A 23,466-nucleotide genomic window follows, 5' to 3' on the forward strand; every position below is an offset into this window, starting at 1 on the left:
TAACAGCAGAGAGGGAAGTCTTTCTTCCAGTTGTTGTTTAGTTGTTAAATCACGTCCAGCTCTTTGCTACCCCACGGACTGTAGCCCTCCAGGCTCCTCTGTCCTTGGGATTCTCCAGGCAAGAATCCTGGAGTGGGTTGGCAGGCCCTCCTCCAGGAGATCTTCCCCACCCAGGGATTGAACCTGCATCTCTTATGTCTCCTGCATTGGCAGACGGGTTCTTTACCACTAGCGCCACCTGGGAAGCCCCCATTATGAATATGCAGAATCCAGTGCTTGGAAAGGTTTCGTACGTGACATCTATGGATAGGACCTGCTCGTGGAAAGCATGACTGCTGGGACCATCAGGGTGTTTCAGGAATAGCTTGCGATGGGGCTGGGGTTGGGGGCCAGGGTTGGGTAACCACACCATGTTGCTCACGGGGCTTTTATTGATTCGACAGCACCAAAACCAATAAGCCACTCCGTGTCTTCGGTCAACTTACGGTTTGGAGGGCGGACCACAATGAAATCTGTCGTGTGCAAAATGAACCCCATGACAGACACCGCTTCCTGTGGTTCCGAGGTTAAGAAGTGGTGGACCCGGCAGCTGACCGTGGAGAGTGATGAAAGCGGAGATGACCTTCTGGACATTTAGGTGGAAACCGATGCAGATGAAAGTCCACTGGCGAAAACTGACTTCTGATGTGTGCTTTCATTGTCCAGTGAGCAATCCATAATTGATGTATAATTTAAGTCCAACTTGTAACAAGATTTTTTAGAACTAATTTCTGGATCCTGCCATGGGAAGGCATAAAACTAGGTCCATCAAAGCTATATTTGTGATGAGTTATTGCCACAAATTCAAGAGAATCAGCATGGTGGCAGTATCCATAATATTAGACACTATACTAATGCCAGATGTAGATCATTCAAAATTTCACATTGTCTATGTAAACTAAGGTATATATTTGTGTATACTCTTATGCATTATTACCACCCCCTGAAAGAGTGCTTAGCCCAAAGTAGCTGATATTTATGGTGCGGGAGGTATAATTTTAGTTTGTGTTTTTCCCACTTCTTCTAGAAATACTTTTCTTGGGAGAATTTATTATTTATGATTGATCTGCAAAGGTCAGCACCAAGCTCATGCTAAAATGATAGCAGTTTTACAAACTACAGATTCTGAATTTTAAAAAGTCTGTTCTTTTTCTTACATTATTATTTAAAATCTACACAAGCTATTTAGAGATCAGAAGAAGTCGGTGTCTGTTCCTGGTCACTCAGTGGAACTGTGGCCTGCTCCCAGGAGAACTCCGTGTGTAGGTAGCAAGCAAAGAATTGGCTTGAGGAGCTGACTGGTTTAAAACAAAGCTGTACATAGATCCCTCAGGGGGAGCGTGGTTACATGAAGATCTTGAATTTCTTTAAAAGCCCTTTAATCACAGTTTAGCAAAAAAAAAAAAAAAAGTAAAACTACATGATTCCGCTTAATTTAAAAATCTTCACATGTGTGATGTTATCATTGGCTTCATCTTTTACTCAAGGTTGGTCCCTTTGGCCATAAATCAGCAAAGACATTATAAGTTGGCCGCAACACACCATTGCCGTGTTCATTTCAAAATGATGGCCTTGCTGAAACTTCCCTGGTGGTCCGCTGGTTAAGACTCTGCCTGGCAACGCAGGGGACGTGGGTTTGATCCCTGGGAATCTAAGATCCCACATGCTTGTGTACTGCTAACAAGACCCGATGCAGCCAAGTGAATTTTTTTTGTTTTTTTAATGATGCCCTTGCTACCAGATTCTCCTGTAGAAATAATGATACTCTCCAAAATCACGCTCTCAGCTCACAGTTTAGGTATCTGACAACTCAGCTGTATTTGTTTCACACATCAGTGGTCCATGTCCTCTGGATGGAACCTTGGTTCTCTTACGTTGTGTCAACCAAGCAGAGGTGCGTTGGGGCTTTGACTACACTATTTGTAATTGGAGACTTACTGTTCAGATGACTTCAATAGATTGATGATCTCAGAATCCTTTGACCACCACCCCAGTCCCCAGGTTCTGTGTGACCTCTTTCTGTTTCTATTTAACATTCTTAAACTAGCCAAATATCACATTCCCTCTGTATAACAAATGTGACATGGTGGTGACAGTCCATACAGCGTTTATATGATTAATTGTGACAAGATAATAGACAATTAAAGTCAGTTCAGCCAAAAGGATTTTATTTCATTTTTATGTTCATATGGAGTTTCCTTTTTGTACATAAGAAAATAAATACTGGATTTGTAAAAGAATTTACTCCAAGCTGATGATCAGCTCTAAACCTTTTTCTTATGTGTGGACTTGGGGGAGGGTAGGAGGGGGACTTGGAGGTGGGGCCGCCAAGGAGCTGGCATTTTGCAAACTCTGAATATTCTGTCGATAATTAGCTGGCAGAAGCACTGTCCCTGGTATTCATTTCAGCTCAGTCCCTGAGCCAGAATGTTTCTTTCACGTTAGTGCTTATAAGGCTGAACAAACACCCTGTATCTTCCAAGTTCACAACGGAGCAGAAAAGGAACCCAGGCGGCCAGGGCACGGGTCTGTACTAGCGCTGCATGCAAACAACGCGTTTCTCCTCTTGGCTCATTACGCTTGAGTGATACAGCCTCATCGTCCAAAACGGCTGAGCCTTTCCTAAAATGCTTGTAACTGATGCTCAGCAGAACATTTGTTGTTCATTCTGCAACGATGGCAAAATAGCAATGCACTTAAAGCTATAGCACCCTCCATTTGCAGTGAAGGGAAACAGTTACACGCCCCCCCGTGGGACTCAGGGCCAGCCTCTTCCTGAAGCCAGCAGAGTGGACCATAAGCCCAGGAGATAACATGCCCCACCCTGCTTTGAAATTTTTCATCAACTTATAAACAGGCCGGTTATGCAGATTGGAAAACCTGGACCACAGCGTCCCCTGGTCCTGAGGGAGGCCAGGCATGGACACTAATCCTGCCATCATGCCACCCACTGCCTCTAATTAAGGGACGCTGTGGGTTCCGGGGGCATCAGAAAGCGTCAGGGATAGAATGCTTGCCGCAGGGCCCCCCAGGGGACCAGACCACCCATGCATCGCACATATGGTGATTCAGGGGACTCAGAGGGAATGAGGATGGGGAGAATGGCCAGACTGAGGCTATTCACTCGAGTCTCAGTGGTGGGTCAACCGCAACAGCCATCAGCGGGGACTGGCCGTCTGTGCCCAGCTCATGCCAAATAGGATCGGGCATGCAGAAGAGAAACTGGACTCTAAAGCCTCAAGAAAACGCAGTTTCTAGGCCAATTGAATGATACATTTGTCTCTTTGTAGGAAGTGGCATGTACCACACTCAGGTGGTTTTCAGTATGCTGCCACCAATGGCGCTCTTCGTCAAAGTCCTTCAAAGGATCCCCAAGTATTAAGCTGGCAAAGCAAGGCAGCCCTAGTTAAAATTCCTAGGTGAAAGCCCTCGGTGAAGATGAGAACCCCACTCACGTGGCCCCGTCTCTCCCTTGATATGGACTGAATTGAGTCACCCCTCTGCCCACCCCCCCCCCAAAAAAAGGATGTGTTGGAATTCTAGCTCCTGGTCACTGCAGATGCGATCGTTTGGGAACAGGGTCTTTACAGATTCATAGAGTTAAGTTATAGTGAGGTCACTCCAGAGTAGGGTGGGCCCTTAATGCAATATGACTGATGTCCTTCTAAGAAGACAAGAGAGAGCTTACTTAAAAAGTAAGGAAATTCTGATCCATGGATGAACCTTGAGGACATTATACTAAGTGAAATAAGCCTGCCACATAAAGACAAATACTGTATGATTCCATTTATCTGAGGTACCAAAGTAGTAAAATTCATAGAAACAGTAGAATGGTGGTTGCCAGGGGCTGGGGGAAAGGGGACTTGCCTTTCAGTGGATAGAGTTTCAGTTTTGCATAATAACGTGAGATTGGTTGCACAACAGTGTGAATGTACGTGACACTACTGAACTGCACACCTGAAATGATTAAAATGGTAAATTTTGTTATATTCATTTTCTCAAAATGAAACATTTTTCTCATTTTTAATATACCCTACACCTAGGAGCTAAACTGAAATAGCGAAACAGTTCCAAAGCCACACTTAAATTATGCTTCCAATATCTGCTTGCTTTCTGTATTTGACCAGTATATCTGGCTTAAATTGAATAGTCTTTTCTTTTCCCCAGTACGGTGTATCACTCATTCAAAATTTAAAATCTTCCTGTACTATGCTGAGTAAATATTCAAGTCCCATTTGAACGTTAGAGGGTTTAAAAAAAAAAAAGCATTGATTATTTATTTGTGTTCTGGCTTTGCATGTGGCTATTAACTGTGTAGACAATACCATATATAACTATCAAAATGACTCAATTGGAGATGTCATTAGATAATGACAGATTCAGGACTAGACTGACAGAGTTAGATGATTTAAACACATTTTAAAGGCTTTCTGAAAAACTTGGCCAATAAAATGAAGTTCCCACTAGTTAGGTGGAAATGATTTTTTTAATGATTTTTTTGGTTATCCGCCCAGGAAGCAAAGTATATTCCACAGAATTCTTGGGACACAGTTTGGTAAAATAGCTGCCAGAAATACCAGGGAGAATTGTCATTCATCTCTCGTGAGCACAGTCTCCAAAAGCTGTATGAGGGCGTCTCATCATCACCATCCCCTGAATCAGTGTGTTTGCTTGCTGTCAAGGCGCTCATCCTGATTCATGAGGCTACATCAAAGGACCTGAGAGACAAGTCACTCGCCACAGGCACAGGCTGGACCTCCTGGGTCTTCATTGGTCCCAGGAGCATCAGGACAGTTGTCTTGGCGTGTATCAGACTCCAGGCACCGTCTTCTTTATCAGCATCCGCGTTTCACCTTGGAAACAGCACGGAGGGCCCCTACCCTGGGGAACACGGAGCGCATCAGAAAGCTAAGGAACAGCAGGCTGGCAACCCCAGGGGTGGCGCCACAGAGGACTCAGCTCTCTCCTCTGGTTCTGGGGGACACTCAGCAGCGGCCCCCTGCACCACCCCCTGCCCCCCAGGCACGGAGAAGAGAAAGGCCTCCTTCTGCTCCTGTCTGAGCCAAGAGTCAAGAGTCAGGAAGGAGACTGGGCTCTCCTGATGCCTCGGGTGGGACCCACAGACTCACTGAAACACCCCCAGGACTTCATCGGGCTCTTCTCACAAGTTATCTCTTCCTGAGCCCCGTGCAGGGCTCCAAACCATCCTGCTCCAAGAGCCTGGCTTTGCTCCACCAGTTCTCATCCCAGCGAACACTGCATCTCTGTGTTCTACCAACTCAACTGCAGAGCCAAACTCATGAAAGTGAAAGTGTTCGTCCATCAGTCGTGTCCGACTCTTTGAGACCCCATGGACTGCAGCCCAGTGTCAGGCTCCTCTGCCCATGGGATTCTCCAGGCAAGAACACTGGAGTGGGCTGCCATTCCCTTCTCCAGGGAATCTTTCTGACCCAGGGATTGAACCCAAGTCTCCCGCACTGCAGGCAGATTCCTTACCATCTGAGCCACCAGGGGCGCCCCAGCGGAGAACTTCAAATCGGGTGTCCTTTCCGATCCACTGACTCCTTTTGCAGGGCAATGAAAAGGGGTCCTTGCTCTGGGCCAGGTCAAGAGATAATTGGGAATTCTGTGAAGCCCTAATGAGCACAGCCTGAAGATCCTGGCTGTGTTCTCACTTCCAAAAGCCACCTCGTGCTGACATGTCACATTGCCAGCCTTGAGTGTCCCAGCCAGGAGCCTCCCAGCCCAGGCAGGGTCCCCATGCCTCTCCACAGTTGCCTCACACCCTGGGCGAACTGCTAATTAGACGCCTCGTTTCTTGGCCCGGGTACAGGTTTGAGCCATCTGCTTATTGATCACATCCTTCAGAACATATTGGATTTTTAGGAATTCAGCCACAAAAGCCGGTAATGTTGCAGGTGGCTCATTGAGAAGGTTTCTCCAGGGCAAGCTTGAGAATATACGGTATGTGGTGACCAACAAGCTACAGAAATATTGGCTGCAGAGTTCATAGATTATCATCAGAACAAAGCAATATAAAATGAAGCTCAGAATTTCTACTTGAAGGCCTTTTCCTCTGTTCTTGGTATTGCAGGAAAGAAAAATGTATGATGTGGGCCAACAAATTACACCATTACTGAGACCACTACCCAAGCACTAAAGTAACCGTGGACCACTGCTCAGGTAACCTGGCTCCTGCTTCTCCAATGTTGATCATGAATCTGAATCTTCTACGAGACCAAGGCTGGTTGACCCCTCCATCTTGGTAGCTCCAGCATCTCTAAAGAGCCTATCGGCACATGTGTGGTTCTTCCTTTTGAAAAAATGGAATTGTTTTGGAAATTTCTTAACCCACCTACAAATAAGGATGAGGCTTCCCAGGTGGTAGTGGTAAAGAACCCGCCTGCAATGCAGAAGATCCAAAAGACGAGGGTTCAATCCCTGGGTCAGGAAAAGCCCCTGGAGCAGGAAAAGGCAACCCACTCCATATTCTTGCCTGGAAAATTCCATGAACAGAGGAGCCTGGTGAGCTACAGTCTATGGGGGTCGCAAAAGAGTCAGACACAACTGAGCGACTAAGCAAGCAAATAAGAATGTCTGATATCCCTGGCATTTATCCCAGAACGTCAACCCCTGTTAAGAGTTCTCATTTTTCCATCCTGCATCCTTATTCCATTCTTCCCTTTAACTCACTCTGGTGGACCACAGACAGCTTGTTCTCAGGTGAAGGTAAAACACCAGTGGGACAAAGTAACATAAACCTGCCCTGGGCCCCAGATGTTTGAGATGGCTCTTCCATTCTTATAAAAGAGCTTTATTCCAGAGACTCCAACAGGGCACAGGGTTGCATGAGTACAGAGAAAGACCCATGGGACCCAAGCCTGGAATAAGTGGGGTCTGGGTTCAGGGCCACCATTCAACACCCACCCCTGGCTGGTGCGACAGTCACACCACATGGGTGACGGAGGCTGGGTGACAGGAGGCCACCTTTCATCTTAGCCTGTGACCCGTCAGATAAAACCCCAATCCTGACTTAGGTAAAGAGGGACTGTGTTTGAAAAGACCATTGGAGGAGGAAGAAGGCTCTCACTAAATACTCCAAGGTCAGGCAGCAGGCAGGAATAAGCAATGCTAACCCCAGGTATGGTTGGGTGTGGGGTCTGAGAGGGAGGCGGAGAAGAGAGGTGAGGAGTGGATAACAGGATTAGGTATTTGAGCAGGAAGTGTCTTTCCCCTGAGGTCAGCCTCAAGGAGCATTTTCCACATTCCCATTTGGCTCAGGCTTAGGGTAAGTCAAAGTTGAAGGGTCTGGGGTAAGGAGGTCAGAGGAAAGTTTGACCTAGTCAAGATAGCAGATAATTTGTCTTAACCAGTCAAATACCTAACCACTTATGAGGCAAGTTGGATGGTCTGACCTGGTCACAGGAAACAAAAGTCTTCAGAGTTGTTGTTTAGTCACTAAGTCATGTCCCACTCTTCATGACCCCATGGACAGAGGAGCCTGGTGGGCTACAGTCCATGGGATTCTCGGGGCAAGAACACTAGAGCGGGTGGCCATTTCCTTCTCCAGGAGATCTTCCCGACCCAGGGATCGAACCCTTGTCTCTTGCGTATCCTGCATTGGCAGGTGGATTCCTTACCACAGAGCCAGCAGGGAAGTCTGCCCTATCCAAGTTGTGGGGAAGGATGGTTCTCCGCAGAAAGCAGTTTTCCAGAGCAAGGAGGGGTGGGGGTGCTGTGGGGGCAGGGAGGGCGGGGAGGGGAATCCTGGCCTCCTGTTTCCCCGAAGCACAGGGCAGGCTCCCCACAAGTCACCCCACCTCTCACACCCTCTCATTTCTCTTCTGTAAAATGAGATCCCAGTGACACCTACTGTTAACTTAATATGTATCCTGTATGGATGATCATGCAAGTTGCACAACCATGTGAAAATACCCGGGGCCACTGAACTGCACAGTTAAGTATGATTAAAAATAGTTATGTTTTATATTGACTTCTACACAGTAAAAAAAAAAAACAAAAACTTTTTTTTTTAATTGATACCTGCTTCACCTGCCTCTGTCTGAGACTGTGATAGTCATGGGAGATGTTTGTGAGCCTATAAGCACACATGAAAAGACCCTGATGCTGACCTTTTCATTAGAAAAGACCCTGATGCTGAGAAAGATCGAAGGCAGGAGGAGAAGGGACGACAGAGGACAAGATGGTTGGAAGGCATCACCGACTTGATGGACCAGAGTCTGAGCGAGCTCGGGAGCTGGTGATGGACAGGGAGGCCTGGCGTGCTGCAGTCCATGGGGTCACAAAGAGTCGGACACGACTGAGCGACTGAACAGAAACAAGCACATGTGAACAGTGTGGGCTCTCACCAGCTCTGGTAAAGGTCCAACAGCTCTGTTCACAATGGGTTTCAGAGGCCACCCTCACTGACATCAAACCTCCCTTCTTCACAAAATCTCCTTTCTTCAGGGCCAGAAGCACGAGCTGGCTGTGTGGTTGGCGTGATGGGTGGGGGTGGGGGGGGGCATGCCCTGAGCCCCTCAAGATGCACAGTTTCCCCCTAGCCCATTCCCTGTCCGTAAGCCATCTCACAGAAGGCGCCATCTGACATGCAGTGATAGATGAAGCAAGCACTGTGAGTGTTTCTGAGATCAGAGATCTTAAATCTCTTTCGCCTGGAGGTTTCCGGCTACTCCCATCAGAAGTTCAAATCGTTGTCCTCCAGAGGCAGGAGCCGGGCTGAGTTCCAACGGCAGGTGTCGCACATGGCTGCCTGGAAAAGTGTGAATAACGCTGCGGTCAGCAGGCCAGATGGAGATCCCTGGGGAGCAAAGCTTTCTCTAAAACCCAAGGAAGAAAAATCGATGTCCCGGGAAGAGAAGGGGTGAGGGGGAGAATCTATAGGAAAGGGAAATGAGTGATATGCAAGGCAATTTGAACATTTTCCCCCTCAAGCAATTGACTTGATAGAGGGTGAAAGCTAACAACCTCTGGTTAGAAAGGCGAAGTCTGAGCCAGGGCACCAGCTGGTTCTTGTATTGACTGGCCAGGGCCCACAGCCCGCTGCTGCTATCTATCTGGGCCTGTGTTTTTTTTTATTCTGGGTTAGTTTTTTTTTTTTTTTTTTCCTTCGATTTATGAGAATAGAGCTCACATGAATTTTCCTCCACATGGGACATCAAGTTTAGATTCAGAACGAGTGCTATGTTGGTTTATTAATACTTCTCCCTGCTATGAAGAAAGCCCAAATAAATATGATGGGTTTTGCCTTTGATTTCATGAATGAATACCCCAAACTGTTTTCCAACAGATTCCTGAGCCCCAATTTGTAAGCTTCAGAAGCAGTTTCATTAGAAATATTCTAGAGAGAAGATCCAGCTTATATACTTGGGTTTTTTAAAATATTTATTTATTTGGTTGTGATGGGTCTTAGTTGCCTCATGCGGGATCTTTCCTTGGCGTGCACGGGCTCTCTAATCATGGCCTGAGGGCTCAGTAGTTACAGCACATGGACTCAGATGCTCCGCAGCAAGTGGGATCTTAGTTCCCAGATCAAGGATGGAACTCGTGTCCCCTGCACTGGCAGGCAGATTCTTAACCACTGGACCACCAGGGACGTCCCTATGCATTTGTTTAAATGACTGTGATGGAGGCACAAAATACCTTCCCTCAATGATCAAGTCTAGAATATTAAGTTTAGGCTATTAATCCACCTTTATCTTGTTATTGACGGAGTGGACCATCTCTTCATTATCTTCAGTTCAGTTCAGTTCAGCCGCTCAGTCGAGTCCGACTCTTTGCGACCCCATGAACTGCAGCACGCCAGGCCTCCCTGTCCATCACCAACTCCCAGAGTCCACCCAAACCCATGTCCATCGAGTCGATGATGCCATCCAACCCTCTCATCCTCTGTTGTCCCCTCAGATAGTGCTTTCTGTCAAATATGATAGAAATATTCTCTTAGGAAAGACCGCATTGAAAAATGACAGATTGCATGTTGATTGTTGCTACCAACATTTACTATTAAAATAACGCCATCTCATGAAAAACTAAGGGTTAAACCCTCTACTAAACAGAGGCAATGAAAGAGCTCCTTGCTTGTAACCTGTGTGTGTTTATCATTCCACATCTCTTCACAATGTCAAAAGTTGGTTACGGAACAATGCAATTTCTCTTTGATGTATTTGCTCACCAACCAGGAGCCACCAACCAGGAGAAAGGGTTAACCTTTCTCTTGCCTTCATTGATCCTCCAAGACCTAAAGGCTTTTAGTAAAATTGACCTGACCAAGGCCTAGTTCTTTTCATAACTGTTGTTTAAACCTTAGACTGCATCCCAGATTGTAACAGATTTCCTTGCATCTATAAATAATGACAAGGAAACAAGCCCAAGATATTATTGAATTTTTAGCCTGTTTCCATCTGAATAAACAATTGGCCATTCTTATTTTATTTTACTTTTTCAGCTTTGCTGTGTGGCACGTGGAATCTTAGTTTCCCCAACCAGGGATTGAACCCGTGTCCCCTGCAGTGGAAACACAGAGTCTTAAACACTGAACCGCCAGGGAAAGTCCTGGTCATTCTTTAAACATAAAATGATTGTCCGTATAAGGATAATTTCTCAGTAGTTGCAACTTTTGCCCCAAGAGGAAAGTGGGGGAAATTATTAAATTATATGGGGAATCAGGTGAGAACTGTCCTATATGTCACTTGGCCAGACCAGGAAAACCCTAACCAGAAGCCATCATTCTGGCTTCTAAAAGAATCTTGAAGCTTTCTACTTGTAGGGGCATTCTTTCAGGCCACATAGTTTTTTGGTTGGGAGTTTGGGGTCTTTTTGCAAGAACGGAAGGATAGTCACGGGCAGGAGGCTGTTTCTATGATCTCTTCTTAAGCTTTCTCTGAGGAGGGACTAATTCCGAATCACAAAGTTGAGACAAACCCACCCTGTTTGCCAAAAGCCTGTCATTGCTCAAAAATAATTACTTGATTGACTTGCAATTTCCATAAAAAGTTTCACTTCACAAACTTGTTGTTCTCTAGATTGCATTTTAAAATTCATTGACTATCTGCTTTATGGACAGTAATTTTTAAGACTTAAATAGAGTATTTCTCTGCATTTGGGCAGAGTTCGTCTTCCAATTAACATAACAGGTGGGCCCATTTTTCTGCACATGCCCGCTGCAGCATTCAAATATTTACATCCAGTATCCCAGTAGATTTATTTCCCAAATAGATGACAAGAATGACCCAAACAAGAAATTAGGGAATTGGGATAATGTAAAGGGGAAAGCACGGGATTTGAACTCAGGAGAGCTATTCTTCGGTTCTTAATTTGCTATTTTCTGTCTATAACATCTTGAACAAATAGTTAAACACCCCCAATCCCCAGTATCCTCCATAAAAGGGAATAGAAATACCTCATAAGGAATTTATAAAAGGGAATAGAAATGCCTCATAAGGAATTTCTAATGAGGCTAAGCAATACAATAAATGTGAAAGCACATGGATAATGATAAAGTTCTTTATAGCACATTTATTTATAGCACATTTATTTTTACCACTGAAAGGCAAGTTAATAAAATAGTTACTATGAGATTTGGATTCAGATAAACATAAATTCAAAATCTTGCTCTAAGCCTTACTTATAAACTGTGTGGTCTGGACCATGTGGCAGGAAGAAGTCTTAAGTGGCCCCCAGATCTTCAGCCCCAATCCCCAGGACTATGACCATGACGAGATATTACACTCATGGCAAAAGGGATTGTAAGGTTACTACTAATCGGTTGGCTGTGAGTTGGTAAAATTGGAGATTATACAGGTGAGCTTAATCGTGCTGGCTCTTTAAAAGTGGGGAGTTTCCTCTAGCTGGTACCAGAAGGAGAAATCAGAGAAATTGGAAAGAAGAGAAGGATCTGATGCATGGTTGTTATCATGAAAGAGGAAGAAACTCAGAATAGTCTCTCAAAGTTGAGAGCAACCCCTAGCCGATAACCCACAAGGAAACAGGGACCTTTGTCCTGCAAGACAGGAACAGATTCTGCCAACAGCTAGAATCAGCTGGAAAAGTGGTTTCTTCCCCGAAGCCTCCAGGAAAGAGCCCCACGACCCCAACACCTTGATTTGGGTCTGTGACACCCTCAGAGGAGGACCGAATTGAGTCTGTCCAGCTACTGTGAGATAATAAAGGGGTGTTGTTTCAGGCTACTAAGTTCATGTTAATTTGCCCAGGCAGCACCAGGAAAATAGCACAGTCAAGTTGAAGATAAAGTGAGTCAAGTAGTCTACTGGTGTATAGTAGAAAAAGAACTTGAAAACATGAAACTCATTGCTTCCGTTAGAGCTGCGTTTCTCAAATTTTAATGTACACATCGATTTCCAGGGAATCTTGTCAAAACGCAGGTTCTGATTCAGTAGGTTAAGGTGGAGCTTAAGATTCTGCATTTTTAACAAGCTCCCAGGTGATGCTGGTGCTCTGGGGTTCATGGGCAAGGGGGTGGGGGGTTGAGAGGGTTCAGGGCTTTGGAACTCACTTCCTCCAGTGGATCCCAATCCTGCCTACATGCCAGAATCTCCTGGGGGACCCCTAAAATGCCCAGAAGTGGGGTCCATTTCTAATCTAACTGGTCTCAGTTGGAACAGAGACATCGGTTCCTACAAGGAGTCTCCTCTCTGCAGTCAGGGATGAGAAGTATCTGGCTTCAAACTTTACTCTCAAGGACATGGTTCCTGGACCAGCAACAGCAGCTTCACTTGGGAGCGTGTTAAAATTCAAATCTCCGGGCCCCTCCAGGCTCACTGAATCAGTCTCCATATGCAGGTACAAGAATCTGTGCTTTTACTGGCTTTCCAGATAATTCTAATGCTGGTTAAGTCTCTGCCTGCCATGCAAGAGACATGGATTCGATCCCTGGGTCGGGAAGATCCCCTGAAGGAGGAAATGGCTAACCCACTCCTGTATTCTTGCCTGGAGAATCCCACGGACAGAGGAGCCTGGTGGTGGTCCCAAAGAGTCGGACAGAAATAAGCCACTAACACTTTCACTTTTTTCAGTGTAAATCTAAGAAGCATTGCCTCAGGTCAGTACCCTCCTTCTATAGGTATGGCTATTTCACACCTATAGAAGGACAGTTCAGAAATCCAGGGAGACTGAATGATTAGCTAAAGCAGAAGTTGACAAACCACAGCCTGTGGGGAAGATCTGGCCACTGCCTGCTTTTGTAAATAAAGTTTTCTTGGTGCATGGCCACGCCCATTCACTCTGTACTGCTGGAGCTGCTGCAGCGGCAGAGTTGAGGCGAGGCAACCAAGCCCAAATGTCCTACAGAAATGAAAACATTTACTATCTGGCCTTCTACGAAAAAAAAAAAAAAAATGCTGCTCCCTGCTCTGAGAACACACTTTAAGTTAAAGAAGGAAAATGCAGAATTCAGCTGTTTTGCAGCAGTGGCTGATTCAGACTTACCCGAATCGGCTCCATCCCAGTGTCTGCAGGGCATCGGGACTCTGGGTCCTGACCCTGGTCACTGGTCAGGAGATGATCCAGGTGGCAGGCGGGCCTCTGGGGGAAGGAGGGGCATCATCTTGAGGAGACCTGGCCCCAGGCCAGGTCTTCACGGATCTCCAGTCTGGGCTTGGCTGTCGGAGACCATGGCTTCCCTAAATCCTCCCTAGAGGCCTCCAGCTTTCACAGAGAGCCCCGAGTTGACAGCTGGCTGATCTGAGGGTATCATTTTCTTTTATTAAGGCTTCAGTGATGTTAAACCCAGCTGACTGTGTGATTCTTAGAGTTGTCACTGCCCTCACACAGTTGTCAAAGTCTAGCCACCAAGCCCTGTACACACTGCTCTATTTAAAATGGATCACCAACAAGGACCTCCCGGAGAGCACAGGGAACTCTGCTCGATGCTATGTGGGAGCCTGGGTGGGAGCGGAGTTTAGGGGAGAATGCATACATGTGTATGTGTGGCTGAGTCCCTCCGCTATGCAAACTATCACAGTATTGTTAATCGAATATGCCCCAACACGGAAAAACAAACAGAAGTTAAAAACGAAAGTCCAGTCACCAGAACCCACCAGGAATCATCTGCAGTCAAACAAATTAGCTTAAACTTAGCAGCTTAAAATGGGGTTTCCCTGGTGGCTCAGATAGTAGAGAATCTGCTTGTAATGCAGGAGACCTGGCTTTGATCCCTGGGTTGGGAAGATCCCCTGGAGAAGGAAATGGCAACCCACTCCAGTACTCTTGCCTGGAGAATCCTATGGACAGAGGAGCCTGGTGGTCGACAGTCCTTGGGTTCATAAAGAGTTGGACATGAGTGAGCGGCTGAATACTAGCAGCTTAAAACAACACCCACTGATCATCTTCTAGCCCTGTGGGTCAGAAGTCTGAGTGGTCTCAGCTGGGTTCTCTGCTGGATCTCACAGGCCCAAACCAAGGTGCTGGCAGAACTGGAGGCTCATCTGGACGCTCCAGGGAAAACCTACATCCAAGATCATTTAGCCGATGGCAGCAAGGGGGATTCAGAGCAGAGAACGGAGCTGAAGAGATGGATGGATGCTGGCCAGACCACATACCACAGCAGAACTGACCCACGCCCTGCAGCCACCAGCCCAGGAAGCCAAACCACAACCTCTGAAGCAGAACATCCAGGAACTGATTAATAGCTAGCAGCTTCCTTACTTTTTGCCCCCACCTCCAAATCAGGACCAAGCAGAGAAAGCTAAAGATGCTCCCCTACCCAATCATGTTTCTAGTTGTTCCACCTCCAGCTTCCCCAGGTGCTCATCAGGGTATTCTCAAAGCTTTCTCTTCTTATTCTCAACAAAGCCTGCTTCCCACTGAGTCTTCCAAACACCAGTGATGGTGGCTGACTCCTTTCCCATAGCAAACTCTGGGTAGACAGCCTTCTCTTGTTCTCAGCTAGGTAGTCTTTTTCATGTCCGAAGATCCATGGGATGTCTTGCGTGGCTGCTCAGTCAATCAGTCATGTTTGACTCTTTGCGACCTTTTGGACTGTAGCCCACCAAGCTCCCCTTCATGGGATTTCTCAGGCAAGAATACTGCAGTGGGTTGCCATTTCCTCTTCCAGGGGATCTTTCCGATCCAGGGATTGAACCCAGGTCTCCTGCATTGCAGGCAGATTCTTTACTGCTAAGCCATTGGGGAAGTCCTGTGGAATATCTTAGTCACGGGGAATTGAGAGGGCTTTCTTATCGTATTTGCCCCTGTGCTGGGTGATTCCACAGAAAGTTTAAGGAGGCAAGACCAGATCAAGACTGAGCGCCATCAGGATGCATACCCAGCTCGGTGACCAGTCACCTTGGTCACTTTTAATAAGGAGGCAGGAGGTTTGGAGGTGGGAGAGATTACCAGTAAGAAGTGATAGTCTTTCATGTTAGTGGGAAGAGCGGAATGGTTAGTTATTTGGGGAGAACTGCTAGTGTTCTGGTCTTCATCTTGTCTGGTACAATTCTGGAGTGGTCTTCTCTTTGTCTTGTTCTGCTACGGTCTCTTCCTCAATTTCAGAGACGACCTTATTTGAGAGGACATTTCTTTTCTGGCTTGTTCCTATATAGAAAAGATTTATTCCCTTTGTTGAAGGATATGCCGAATGGGGTCCTTGGAAAATCTAATCCTGAAAAATTCCAACTACAATTTGAGGTGTACTGTGGTGAAGTCTTATCACCTCTGGGGAGTCCAACCCTCTCCCCGGTCACAACGGGGCAGGCTGTGAGGCTGCTGACCTCCTGCGAGTCTCCCTGGGGGCAGCTAAAACTTATTCTGTCTCTTTAACTTCAGTACCACTCATTGCCATGGACTTCTAGGATCTGAAAACCTGACTCTCATCTGTTCAGAGCAGATTAGAAAGACAATGTGGAAAATGTAACAACCAATTACAGCAAGAAACTCCCCCTTTCCTTCCCCTTTTGACTTATCTCATTAAATTACAGGCAGTTTACACACAGCATCTTCCCATTTTTTAAATTAGTTATAAGTGCCTGAAGGTATAAAAGTCCCCAACATGTCTGAGACAGCACACAACCCGACAGAAACAGAAGGACTGACAGCCTGACCAGGAAACCTAATTTGCCAGTTATCTTCCTGAGGCAAATTGTGGATCTAAATATAACCTATTGTGATCTTTGCCACTTTTCCACAGGGCTGAAGCATCAATGCCTTGATCTCCTGTTTTCTCTCTTCTGCTCAAGAAAACAAGAGCGAGTGAGGGTGATTTAGACACTTGTCAAACAAGACATTGCTAAGCTAAGCGAGAAACCTGCATGGCCTTACCCTGCCAGCAGCAGTGAGGGGAAATGGGAGGAGAGGGCTTGATCTCCTTGTGCTCTGGACGCTGGGAAGGAATTAATTAACAGTTGTGAATTTAGACCCTTCAGGCAGTATCTCCAAGTGAAGGGCGATGGATGACACACGGGAAGCCCTAGCTTGTTATTTCAGGATGACGCTAATTGACAGGCAACGGGTCCCCACTCAGCACAGCGTTTCTGGCAGCTGAGGAGAGGCCGTGGAGCAAGTCAGAAGCAGTCCACTTCCCCGAGGTGGACTCCACACGCTTGAGGGTAGGAGAAAGATCCAGAAGCATCTGAATGTGGCTGCCTTCTAACTCTGGGTTCCAGGGAAGACCTCCCTTCTCAGCTCAAACCCTGACCCCTGACAGCTTCCTGGAAATCGCCAAGTGCCACTCCTGAAGGCCTCTTCCTCTTGGTGGGATTCAGAGCCACTAACCCAGCGCCTGCGGACATGAAATTAAAAGACTCTTCCTCCTAGGAAGAAAAGCTTTGAGACACCTAGACAGTGTGTTAAAAAGCAGAGACATTACTATGCTGACAAAGGCCCACAGAGTCAAAACTGTGGTTTTTCCCAGTAGTTGTGTATAGATGTGAGAGCTGGACCATAAAGAAGGCTGAGTGCCAAAGAATTGATGCATTCAAACTGTGGTGCTGGAGAAGACTCTTGAGAGTTCCTTGGACAGCAAGTAGATCAAACCAGTCAATCCTAAAAGAAATGAACCCTGAATATTCATTGGAAGGACTGATGCTGAAGCTGAAGCTCCAATACTTTGGCCACCTGATGGGAACAGCTGATTCATTGGAAAAGACCCTGATTCTGGGAAAGACTGAGGGCAGGAGAAGTGGGTGACCGAGGATGAGATGGTTGGACAGCATCACTGACTTAACAGACGTAAGTTTGAGCAAACTCGGGGAGTGAAGGACAGGGAAGCCTGAGGTGCTGCACTTCATTGGGTTGCAAAGGGTCAGACATGGCGTAGCAACTGAACAACAGCAGCATATATAATATATATATTCCAGGAGGTGAAGGGATGTTCACTTCAGGCATAACATTTCAGTGACAACTGAAATAATTACACATGAAATGCTAGAAGAAGAATTCAGGGCTGTACATCAAGGTGTGTGTGTGTGTGTGTGTGTGTGTGTGTGTGTGTGTATTAAGTTGCTTTAGTTGTGTCTGACTCTTTGCAACCCTGTCTGTAACCTGCCATGCTCCTCGGTCCATGGGATTCTCCGGGCTAGAATATTAGATCAGGTTGCCATTTCCTTCTCCAGGGGATCTTCCAGACCCAGGGATTGAACCCACATCTCTTACATCTCCTGCATTGGCAGGAGGGTTTTTAACCACTAGCACCACCTGGGAAGCCCGCACATCAAGGTACAATAAACCAAAGACAGTCAAAAGAACAATTGCGTAACTTAATCCTACAGTAAACAGCAGATCACAAATCTGTATGAAGACAGCTGCACTTAGAGTTGTATGTCATGTTGGAAAATAAGATAAATTTAAATTAAGTATAAAAGGGGTTGGCAAAGACACATTTGGGAAATAAACAGAATCCTTGAGGCTTTTGTTTGTTGGTTTTTAATGAATTGGAAAGTCAGCTGGGGAATGAGCCACAGATATGAAGAGAAATGTGATCAAGGAAACAATTTTAGAAGGTAAAAGAACGCTCAAGCACAGAATATGACTTTAAAAAAAAAACAAATAGTTGAATGTTTCTTGGGTCAGATAAAAGTACAGATCACAGATTTTAGAGAAGTTTTGTTGAACAGAGGTAATTTTTTTTTTCCATTTAGGAGCTGTTTGCAGTGGGTCATAAAGGCTGTGGCTGATATATCCATGAAGTCCAAGATCAATGTCACCCCTAATTTTACACTCCATGTTAATGTCAGCTCCAGCAAAGACAGCAAAAACACTGAATTAAATTCAACACATGCCATTCAAGAGAGACATGGCTCCTCAAGCCGCTTGAGAAAGAAGAATCTCCCTTCTTCTGAATGCTCTCACTTTCTTTTCAAGTTCCTTTTTAGTCTTTCTATTAAATAATGTCCAAATTCTGACCAAATGGATAGATTTCTTGAAGTCACTAAAGATCCTTTCTGATGGGAAAAGCTGCAGATCACTTTTCTCATCACCCGTAGCTGAGCTTGACTTAAAAGGAAGGCTACAGTGTCATGCACCTGCACTGGGGTTTCCCAAAGCCTCTCACTCCATCACGAGGCACCACACCCCCACAGGTCAACTCCTTCCTGAAGGGGGCTTCCCTGGTGGCGCAGTGGTTAAGAATCTATCCACCAATGCAGGGGACACGGGAAGATCCCACATGCTGCGGGGTAGCTAAGACCATGGGCCGCAACTCCTAAAGAGCTGGTGCCTAGAGTCTGTGCTCAGCAACAAGAGAAGCCACTTCAATAAGAAGCCAGTGCGCTGCAACCAAGAGTAGCTCCCGCTCACCGCAACTGGAGAACGCCCATGTGTAGCAATGAAGACCCACTACAACCAAAAAATAACAATAAATACATCTTATAGGGAAAAAAAAAAAAGACATTCTTGAAGGATTCCCCACCCCCACCCCTAACAAACCCCACTGTGAACAATCAAAATTTCTCACTCTAAATTCTCTGTAAGCTCCCTCTAGCCCCTTGATATGCAGGAGTCAGGAAGATATTCAAAACATACATTCACATTTATTATCCTTAATAAAAAGCAGCACTTCATCAGCTCTCAGCTCTTTTGTTCTCTGCTCTGATCCACTAGCCTGTATCCAGTTTTTAAATGCTCAGAGACAAACTGTACTCCGACAAGTCACACTGTAGTGGGCAAATGAAATGTGTAACCATCGTTTTACATAATATTCATATGCAAAGAGATGGGTACATCTTTTAGAAACACATAATTTAATCAACTGTTCTAATAATACACGGGGGAATTTAAATGTATTACACAATAACAATTCCAAATTCAATTTTTAAAAAAAGTGGATACACTCTCTTGAACTAATAAGCAAAATAGAATTTAAAATTCTTTTCTTTGTGCATTTTTGTACAAGAGGGTTTTTTTTTTTCCTTCATCTCCCACAATAGGGCACAAAGAGTGATAAATTATTTGATTCTGCATAAAGCTTGGAAATAGAGTATTAACCTTAGATTAACATAAAAGATACCCTATGAGATAAAAAGAGCATTTTGCAGGGAAGGAATGAGAGTATGTATGGTTACAAATTCTGAACCTGTGTAATGTTATGCTCACAGGGATACCAAGTGTGATGAATTAAACAGTCAGGTTATTCTTCAAACAGGGTACCTATGTACTCTCCCAGCCACATGAGGGTATAACTTGGGGTACAAAAATTTTCATATTTGCCCCCAACTGGCCTCAATTCATAGCCAACCACCTGGTCTTTACTGTTTGTTAGATACTATTTTAGTTTTGTTCATTTTATTGTGATACATTTTCCTGAATATTGTCCTGAAAAATTCTCATTACCACCACTGTTATCAATTCACTGGAATTAGCAAGCAAATCAGGATAAGTAGAGGATCAATTTGGTATCCACGTGGAAGAAAACACTAATCTTGACCCCTACCTCATACCATAAGCAAAAATCAATTCCTATTAGATTATAGACCCAAGTGTGAAAGATAAAATTTCAAAGTTCTAGAAGCTATCATAGAAGAATATATTTCTTCTCTTATGAGGTAGCCAAGACCCCTTGAATAGGTGCTTAAACCACTAACGCCAAAGAAAAATATTTGTGAATTTTGACTATATTCAAATTAAGAACTTTGGTATATAAAAAGTTGACAGTAAGTTAATAAAATGCCAAAATACAAGTGGGAGAACATATTTGCAAAGCATAGCTCAAAAGATTTAAATCTTGACTATGTAAAGTATTCTTACAAAAATAAATAATGGAAAATTGCACAAAAGACTTAAATGGGCAGCACTTCATCAAAGAGGGTATCCAAATTGACAATAGTCAGACTTCCCAGGTGGCGCTAGTGGTAAAGAACCGGCCTATCAACGCAGGAGACATAAGAGACTCAGGTTTGATCCCTGGGTCGGGAAGATTCTCTCGAGGAGAGCATGGCAACCCACTCCAGTATTCTTGCCTGGAAAATCTCATGGTCAGAGGAGCCTAGCAGGCTATGGCCCACATGGTCGCGAAGAGTCGGACACGACTGAAGCAATTTAGCACACATACAAATTGAGAACAAAAAAGAAAAGGCACTCAATCTCATTAGTCATCAGGAAAATGAAAATTAAAACTACAAATGAGAAACCTCTGCACACTTGTTAGAATGAGTAAAATCTTGAAAGACTAAGAACCCCAAATATTGGCAAGAATATAGAGTGATTGGAACTTCATGGTTACTTCATGCTGGTGGGGTCTATGAAAACTCTTAGCGAATGTCTATTAATCTGAGAGTGTATGTATTAGAATTAATTTTTAAATTGTACTTTATTCATGTAAATTTAAGTTGCAGTTTATATACAATATATACAGCAGTGAAAACATACTGCATTTAACCACACTAATGATCTCAAAAACTAAAGTAGACATAGACATGGAAAAATCACAAACTGTATGATCCCATTTATATCTTATGCAGAGTCAGGAGGGACGGCAGTTACACTTGACCTTCACACAACAGATGGAAGGGGTCAGATCACCGGGCTTACATGTGTAAAGAGCCTTGCGTACAACAGGTAACCAAAAGTAGGAGGCTACAATTCTGATCCTTCAGTTCATGCCATACGAACATCAATGACAGCTTTCAAAAGATTGTTCAAAGTGGAACAGTCTGTAGGAATCTATACCAGCTCCATCAGAAAATAGCTTGAATTAAAGACATCTTATAATACAGACATGATATCCTAACTAAGGAAAAGTACAGTCTGAAAAATAAGACATTCGTGCAAGAACAATGACTCTCAAGAAAAGTGTGGAGGGTTTTGTCAACGAGGAAAATGCAAGTAGAGACAGGAATGAATTTCAGAGGGAGACTCACCGACAAACTGTCAGGCTCATGGCAAATTGCGTGTCACCATAGAGATGCTGCTCTGTGACTTGTTTTTCTTGCTAGTTCTTCTCTGAGAGCAAGGACGCGGGTGTCAAATGAAACATCTGATACCTTTTGCAATGTGAAACTGCCAGGAAGGAAATTTGACACTTCAGCCAAGAGCAGAAAATTCAGGTTTTTAGTAAGTTTATTAAATTATAAAAATTTTATCCAGGCCAACTCATATCCCCTACTCCACGCACAGTTTATTGTTCAGCGTCATGGAGTTTTAAAAAAGTTCATTAAGTGAGACAAGGCCATGGATGCAGGATGAGCAGGGATTCATACAATATACCACGTGGTGTTTAAGAGATGAATTCTACACTGCATGCGAAATGTGAGAGGAATATGTTTGGGGCAATTCTGATGGGCCAACTCAACTGTATTTAGATGAGCTCTACAAGACAGCAAAGGCAATGAGAGTTTTCCGGGGAAACCAATGGAAGGACCAAGTAAGTATGGCTAGACAATAGGGCTTCCCAGGTGGCACTAGTGGTAAAGACTCCGCCTGCCAAGGTAGAAGACGTGGGTTCAATCCCTGGGTCAGGAAGATCCCCTGGAGGAGGAAATGGCAACCCACTCCAGCATTCTCGCCTGGGAAATCCCATGGACAGAGGAGTCTGGTGGGCTACAGGCCATAGGGTCACACATGACTGAGTGACCAAGCACATGATTAGATAATGGTGATGCTTGTAACTTGTACATGAAGTGTATACGTCTAGGATGCACACTTCTAAGTGTAGGAAAGCAGTAATTGATAAAAGTTTAGAATAGAAAAGTATTGGACTGTTACTTAGACTTCTCTCTGTTTCATTCAACAATTATTTCCTGGAAATTTTTGCAACTAGGGTAAGCGTTCATTCATTCATTTGTTCAGTCACTCGGTCATGTTCGTCTCTTTGCAATCCCAGGGACTATAGCCACCAGCCTCCTCTGTTCATGGGATTCTCCAGGCAAGAATACTGGAGTGGGTTACCATGACCTCCTCCAGGGGATCTTCCTAACCCAGGGATCGAACCCAAATCCTTTCCTGTCTGAGCCTCTAGATACTCACTCATAAGAAAACAGAAAATGTTTCCATCTAAAGAAATAGAAAACTGCCAAGGGATAATCAATTAATGTGGGCTCTGTCACCCCAGAGTGAAGACCCTCCACATTCCAGTGTTAGGGTAACCCTCCATTTCATCACTAGTTCTCCACCCAAAAAAACATCTCTGCCAACTGACAGATCTCAGCAAGAAAACAGAGCACTAGTCAGTATATCCATAAGGCCAACAGAATCGCAGGAATGACCAGAAAGCTAAAGGAAGCCTGAAGCATGACAAAAACAAAACAAAACCACCCTGACAAATCACGTAGAAAAGATGGTCCCAGAAGAAAAGGAGGTGAGCTTACACACATTCTTAATTCACAAGAAAACGGATACTAATATTGTTAGGGACAAAATAGCTGATTGTATAGTTAATCTCACTAGGGGACTGTAAATAGAAAAGTATGAGAATCCCCTGTAAATTAATGATTACTCAAGAAAGCAGGTTTGCTTAACCACAGAACCAAGCAGGCTTGCTTGGCAACAATACCATGAAATAGAAGCCCGGCAGGTGCCCCCAAACAGGAAAGCAATGGAGGCATGAGACCCACATCCTGTCCAGTGAGCTCAGCAAGTTAATGATCCCTGTGACATGCTCTCTGCAGACATGAAAAACAATCATTTGTGGACCTTGCTTGACCATGCAGGGACAAGAAAACTCCCCTGCTCAACCTGGAGGAGGAGCTGATAATGGAAGCATGATGTCTGCTCAAGAAAGATAGAGAAGGTCTTCTCCCCCTCCCCACTTTGCTTTGATTATAAAACTGTAGCCCAGAAAGTTCTTGGGGTGTGGTGTTTCTCATTTACCTGCTTATAACCCTCATAAGCATCCTATCCTTATAAATCACTTCTTATCTACCACTTTGCTCTCTCTGAATTCTCCTCTGCACTGAGACATAAAGGATTATGGTACTGGAGCTCTTTGGAGCCCCCAGAAATGATACCAATAGGTTTCAATAT

General features: G+C 44.8%; 1 protein-coding gene across 3 annotated transcripts in view; it reads left to right on the forward strand.

Annotated features, from left to right (window-relative positions):
- Positions 1 to 2,294, forward strand: part of NALCN (sodium leak channel, non-selective) — a 283,090-nt gene extending 280,796 nt beyond the window's left edge. For all 3 annotated transcript variants that reach the window (XM_070471442.1, XM_070471443.1, XM_070471444.1), the window contains one exon: positions 444 to 2,294. In XM_070471442.1, coding sequence (XP_070327543.1) covers positions 444 to 637 — 194 coding nt within the window. In that variant the 3' untranslated portion in view covers positions 638 to 2,294. The remainder of the gene's footprint in view (positions 1 to 443) is intronic.
- The last annotated feature ends 21,172 nt before the right edge of the window (positions 2,295 to 23,466 follow it).

This window comes from Odocoileus virginianus, chromosome 8 (assembly GCF_023699985.2).
Source record: "Odocoileus virginianus isolate 20LAN1187 ecotype Illinois chromosome 8, Ovbor_1.2, whole genome shotgun sequence".
Classification (NCBI taxonomy): Eukaryota; Metazoa; Chordata; class Mammalia; order Artiodactyla; family Cervidae; genus Odocoileus; species Odocoileus virginianus.